Here is a 6,000-nt window from a genome sequence, read left to right on the forward strand (position 1 = left end):
TCAGGAAGGCAGGTGTGACTGTGCCCTTGCTGGCAGGAGTGGTGAACCCTGCTAAAGAAGCTGCCGTTCAGCATCCACGGCCCCTCCCCGTTCTGTGAGCTTAATTGCTTCGGGGAGAATGGATTCTGTGTCCTAGATAACACGACTTCCTGCCAGGCAATTACTGCAATGGCCAGGTGGTCAGTGGGGGACAGGAGTAATGCCTTGGAGCACCTGAGCCGCGTGGGGGAGGGACCGGAAGGCGAGGTTTTTGGGTGAGCGGGCGGATGCTTCCCCGATGAGAGGGCGCTTTCCAGGCCTGTGTCTGAACACCTGGCCTTTGCAGGAGGGAGTGGGCTGTGGGCCTGTGGCAGGTGCTCTGTGCACGGGACTCCTGGCCTTTGCAGGAGGGAGTGGGCTGTGGGCCCGTGGCAGGTGCTCTCTGTGTGCACGGGAGATGATCCCGCCGCCTCCCAGGGACTCAGGCCCACAGCTCTCAGCCAGGTGGGCTCGCTCCATGGGCACAGCTGCTGGTTGGTTGCTTTGTTAGGCGCTCACCTGTGCCCTGGACTCTGTCTTCATGGCTCTTACCCCCTAGGGCAGCAGTTCTCAACCTGTGGGTCGCAACCTCTTTGGCGGTCAAACGACCCTTTCACAGGGGTCGCCTAAGACCATCCTGCATATCAGATATTTACATGAAAATTCATAACAGTAGCAACATTACAGTTATGAAGTAGCAACGAAAATAATTTTTTGGTTGGGTCACCACATGAGGAACTGTATTTAAAGGGCCAGAAGGTTGAGAACCACTGCCCTAGGGGGCTGAGACTCGGGCTTCAGGAGCTGCCCCGCAGGCAGTGGTGGCCGAGCCGGGATCAAGCCCCAATATGTCTGTCCCCAGGGCCCAGACACCCACGCACTCGGCCCCTTCCTCCCCCTATTCCTCCCAGGACTCTGTCCCCATCAGAGGAGGAGGAACGAGGCTGGGGTGGTGTCCCGGAGCCGTGCACAGGGAGTCCAGGCCGCCTCCTGGGAGCTGTCTGTCCCGTGCTCCCCTCCTGGGGCTGCCCTACGGGAGGGCAGAGCCCGCCTACTGGCGTCGGCCTGGGGCCATTTCCTCTGTGAGATGGGGAGCCAGCACTGTCACTCCAGGCCGTGGAGACGCACTGTGACGACATTGGATGCTTCACAGTCAGCAGGTCAGACCCACGGAAGGTGTTTCCTTGGCCCTGAGACCAGAACTTAGACTGCTCAGGAGTCCTGTGCGTTCCCAGGGCTCTGTCACAGCCCAGGCCTCCCAAGTGCCTCTCCCTCTATCGGGAAGCGGCTCGGCCTCGCGCGTGGGGGCTGATTGAGGAACTGGGGCACTAACGTGCACACATCGTCAGCTTCCCGGGCAGTAGGTGCTGTGGTGGTGATGGTGGCAGTGGGGCAATGGCATGGCCTCACGGCCGGTGTTCGCTGCAGTCCTGTGACGAGGGCCTGTCGCCGTCCCATTGAATGGCGAGGGAGGAAGCGTAATCAGGGTCGCAGGCCTGAGGCTGGCCCGCACGGCCCGTCCCCAGCCAGGTCAGAAAGGGAGCCCTGACCCGAGCGGAGCCGCGTGCCAGGCTCCGCGCCCTGCCCGCCTAAAAAAAAACCAGAAGAAGCTTCAGCATCGACAGCCCCGGCTACGAGCCCGAGGTGGTGGCGGTGCACCCCAGCGGGGACATGGTGGCTGTCGGGGCCACGGTAAGGCCCTCTGCCCTGGGTGCCTGGGCTGTGAGTGTGGGACTGTCTTAGGCAAAAGAGGAGGGAGTGGGACTGGGCCCCTGGGAACCAGCAAGGGACACCTCCATGATGACCCTCAGTCCCCAAGGGCTTTCCAGCCCTTGTCCTGGTTCTGTGCACACAGCAGAGGGCACCAAGGAAGGGACATTTAAGACCTACCCAGGGGACCTTGAACTGCCTCTGGGACATGGGTAACCCAGTTGCCTTGAGTGCAGGCTGGGCCCTGACTTGTCCTGGGGCAGCCTCGGGCGGTTGCGGGGACACCACCTACCAGTACCCCGGTTACCACCCTTCTTCTAGCTCCGTCCCATGTGCTCACCCTCGCCAGTTCATTCCAGTGAGTGTTACACTTCTCAGTGCCAGGCCCCAGGGACATAAAATTGAGGGCTCCCTGCCCTGAAGGGGAGGCACCTGAGGTGCATCCACCCTGGTCAGGCTCCCTGAGTGCAGGCAGAACCACCCACAGATGCCCAGGCCCCTCCTGGAGGCTCTGGCTGTTGGGAGCTGGACAGAGGTTGGCCATGGGCACCCCTGACCCAAGGACCCCTGGGGCTTAGGGGCAGCCGGTGGGCTGAATGGCAGGCACACGCCCTTTGAAAGCTGGGCAGAGGGAGGTTTCGCCAGGGAGCAGGCGTTGGAAGGAGCTGCCGAGTGTGAAGTGTTCTCAGAGCCTGGCCTGGGAGCCCTCGTTGGAAATTTCTGGAGTGTTTGTAAATAGACTCCTGAGCACCCAGACACAGAATCAGAACCGGGGTGCCTAGGGCCCCTCCCTGGAGCACCTCCCGAGTCACTGTCCCATCCATGACCCCTGCAGGACGGGAACGTCCGCCTGTACTCCATCCTGGGCTCCTCGCTGAAGGACGAGGGCAAGCTCCTGGAGGCCAAGGGCCCCGTAACTGACCTGGCCTACTCCCACGACGGCGCCTTCCTCGCCGTGTGCGACGCCAGCAAGGTGGTCACGGTCTTCAGCGTTGCCGACGGCTATGCGGTGAGTGGCAGTCTGTCCTGTGTCCCCCTGCTGGGCGGTGCGGGTGGCGGGTGGGGGCCATGGCCTTTCCCTCCTGTCACCAACCAGATAGGTGCACGGGAGCAGGTGACTTTGCTGTTAGAGCATGACTGACGGGGACAAACCCTGCAGGGAGCTGTCTGGGCGAGGCAGACAGTTCCTAGGGAGCTGGGCGGCGGCTGCTGTGAGGGCGCAGAGGGCTTTGCTGGGCCTGGCTAAGTGCCTTCCTAGCCTCTGAGGCCTGTTCTCTCTGTCAGTGGGCCTGGGCTCGGTTTTTCTCTCGGCTCATCACTGTCTGGGTCCAGGAAAGACGAGCGCTGGTGGTCCCAGCACTGCATGCGCTTGGGGGACACTGGGAAGTGGGTGGGGAGGAGGACCCAGTCGCCAGGGCACACGGAGCAGCCGAGGGCGCTTTGCATGTGGGAGTGAGAGTTCCTGTTTCACAGCATAGCTGCCCTGGGTGGTGCCCGTCCTGCCCCACAAAGGGGACTGCGCTTCAGAGAGACCTGGTCCCCAGCGGGGTGAGAGGACGGTGGCAGGTCTCCAGTCCCTGGGCCTCCCCACTGCCAGCAATCCCCACCCCCAACACTGACAGCTCTGAAAGCTACAGCAGAGTTAAAAGAATTTACCAGCTAGACTCTCCCATTAACATTTTATCCCGCTATAAAATGTACGCATAACAAGAGACAGATGTGAACAAGAGTACATGTTTGCTGGCATTCACCTAAGATAAACACCACCCTGCCCCACCCCCAGGAGGTGCCCTTCTGCCTGGTGCCACGAGATCACGTGGTCAGTGGTCTCGTTTGCCTGTTAGGAGCCTTAAGACATCTGAGTAATTCACGGGAGAGAATCCACAGAGGCCGGCATAGGCCAAGGAGAGAGACAATCTCAGGCCATTTGTGAGGGTGGGCTAGAGGGGATACTGTGAGCAACCCCTTAGTGAGAGGGCTTTGGGCTGAGGCACGCTCTGGAAGTAGCCGCATGCAAAGCCTTCTGCTCTGCCCAGACCGGCCCCAGCCCCAGCGGAGGAGGGGAGAGGAGGAGCCTCATGCCTTCCATCTCTGCAGTTCCCTGATCAGGCCCTTCCGTCTGCCCTCGCTGCACTGAGGGCTCTGGCGGTGGCCGGTGCTTGATGCTGGGCTACATCTTCAAGTAGCAGGGACTTCGTGGGGCTCTTACAAGGAGGCCAAGAGCGGGGGGGCATCGCCTGGCGCTCATGGTCACTGGGAGGGTTGGTGAGGACCATCCCTGACCTGAACCGTGATCTCTGCTGCCTCTTTTTACCCTGCAACTAGGAGAACAATGTGTTTTACGGACACCATGCAAAGATCGTCTGCCTGGCCTGGTCACCAGACAACGAGCACTTTGCCTCTGGGGGCATGGACATGATGGTGTACGTCTGGACCCTGAGTGACCCCGAGACCAGAGTCAAGATCCAAGGTAACTCTCACACCCATCAGCTCCCACGCAGCTGCCCCAGGGCTCCAGTGTCCCCTCTGTCCTTCCGGGGAGGCCACCCCGTGAAGGCGTGTCTCCTTCCTCCCCATCAAGCCAGGCTCTGTGGGCCCAAGCTGGGCACTCAGGGACCGACAGCAGGTGTGGTAGCAGGTGGTCTCCATACACAGGCCACGTGCTGAGTCGGGCCTCTGACAGCTCTGAGTCCATTCGGCTGCCATATCAGTCCACACGGGCGTACACGTAACAGAAACTAATCACTCACAGCTCTGGAGGGGAAGCCCGAGGCCGGGGTGCCAGCGTGGTCGGTGGGGCCTCATCCAGGTCGGGACTTCTCACTGTGCCCCGCGGCCGCAGGGTTCTGGGACATCTCGTAAGAGCACTGCTCCCGTCCGTGGCCTGAACTTCTCATACCGTCACCTTGAGCCAGATTAGCTTTTCAACTTAGAAACTTTGGGGACAAGCGTTCAGGCCTTCGCCTCCTCCCTTCCCCACCCACCACCCCACCCCTTCGGCCTCGCACTCTGCGACAGCCTCAGGAGAGCCATCCTGTGGGCCGTGATGGGCTTTAAACTTTCCAGCAGCCACGTTTAAAAAAGAAACAGGAAGTTATTTTTAATTATTAATTTTATTTACTCCAACACATCATTCCCACATGAGGCAGCAGCCCACGTCACAGGCACTGTCGTCCCTCGTGGCTCACGCCCCGGGTGGGGTCGTCCTGTGTAGGGCAATGTCCCGAGGGTCAGTGCCAGCGGAGGGGACACCCGCTTCTCCTCCATCCCAGCCCCGGGTCCTTCTGCCACGAGGGGAAGGGGATTCCTTAACAACGATTGAGTCCGGCCCACAGGCTGCTCCGTCAGTCCCGTCCAAGGTGTACAGAGGTGCCGAGCAGCTGGCTCTCCCTTACAGTGTGTTTTTCCTCCTCAGACGCACACCGGCTCCACCACGTCAGCAGCCTGGCCTGGCTGGACGAGCACACGCTGGTCACCACCTCCCACGATGCCTCTGTCAAAGAGTGGACAATCAGCTACTGAGGACCCGCCTCTGCACGGCCGAATCAGGGACTGGAGTTCAAGTGCAGCAGAACACAGCCTTCCTCTAACTCTCTGTACCGCCCCGGCCCGCCCCGGCCTGCCCCGGAGCAGGGCCCATCCCAATGACCCTCGTCTCTGCAGGGTGTTCGTATCTATACACGTCCTTCTGAAAGCTTTAGACAGTGACAGTTTGCACATGAGAAATAAAGTGAGCACTTAAACAGTGTGTGGAGCATAACTCAACCCACCCCCAGCGCAGCCCGGGGCACATTCCAGAGGCAGCGCCTCCAAAGCACACAGCCCGCTCCGCTCCCGGGGCTGCCGGTGTCGGGGAGGTGAGTCCCAGCCCCCCTGCCGGTGGGGGAGGGGCACCTGCGCTCGGCGAGGCCCAGTGCTGTGGCCCAGGTGTCACGCGGTCACTCACTGCGTGAGCCACGCTGTGCGTTGCCCCCAGAAGGCCTCGAAGCAGACGGGCCCGCGGGACCTCGTATCCACTCTCAGTTTTTGTGCTTGATTTTAAGAATGAACCATGATGGTTTTTTGTTTTACTTTTTTTTTTTTTTTTTTTTTTTTTTTTTTGCTTTTCTGTTTTCTCACTTGGTTGCTTCTCTTCTTACCCTGTGCTGTTTCCTCTAATAATTAGCTTTGGGAGATTAGTTTTTTTTTTAATGTGTCTTAACTGTTTCCTGTCTTGTTTACTAGCTTTTGGGTTGAGGGCGATGTCTCCAGGAGCCCTTGGTAGTAGACTGA

At 60.0% G+C, this 6,000-nt stretch overlaps 1 protein-coding gene across 1 annotated transcript in view; it reads left to right on the forward strand.

The window, feature by feature from the left end:
• WDR1 (WD repeat domain 1) overlaps positions 1-5,471 on the forward strand; it is a gene marked incomplete at its 5' end in the record, with an annotated part of 30,105 nt that extends 24,634 nt beyond the window's left edge. The window contains 4 exons of the mRNA XM_015565796.1: positions 1,621-1,710; positions 2,564-2,737; positions 4,054-4,198; positions 5,144-5,471. Of these exons, the coding sequence (XP_015421282.1) occupies positions 1,621-1,710; positions 2,564-2,737; positions 4,054-4,198; positions 5,144-5,250 (516 nt within the window). The remainder of the gene's footprint in view (positions 1-1,620; positions 1,711-2,563; positions 2,738-4,053; positions 4,199-5,143) is intronic.
• Between the last annotated feature and the right edge of the window lie 529 nt (positions 5,472-6,000).

Source organism: Myotis davidii, unplaced genomic scaffold, assembly GCF_000327345.1.
Source record: "Myotis davidii unplaced genomic scaffold, ASM32734v1 scaffold960, whole genome shotgun sequence".
Classification (NCBI taxonomy): Eukaryota; Metazoa; Chordata; class Mammalia; order Chiroptera; family Vespertilionidae; genus Myotis; species Myotis davidii.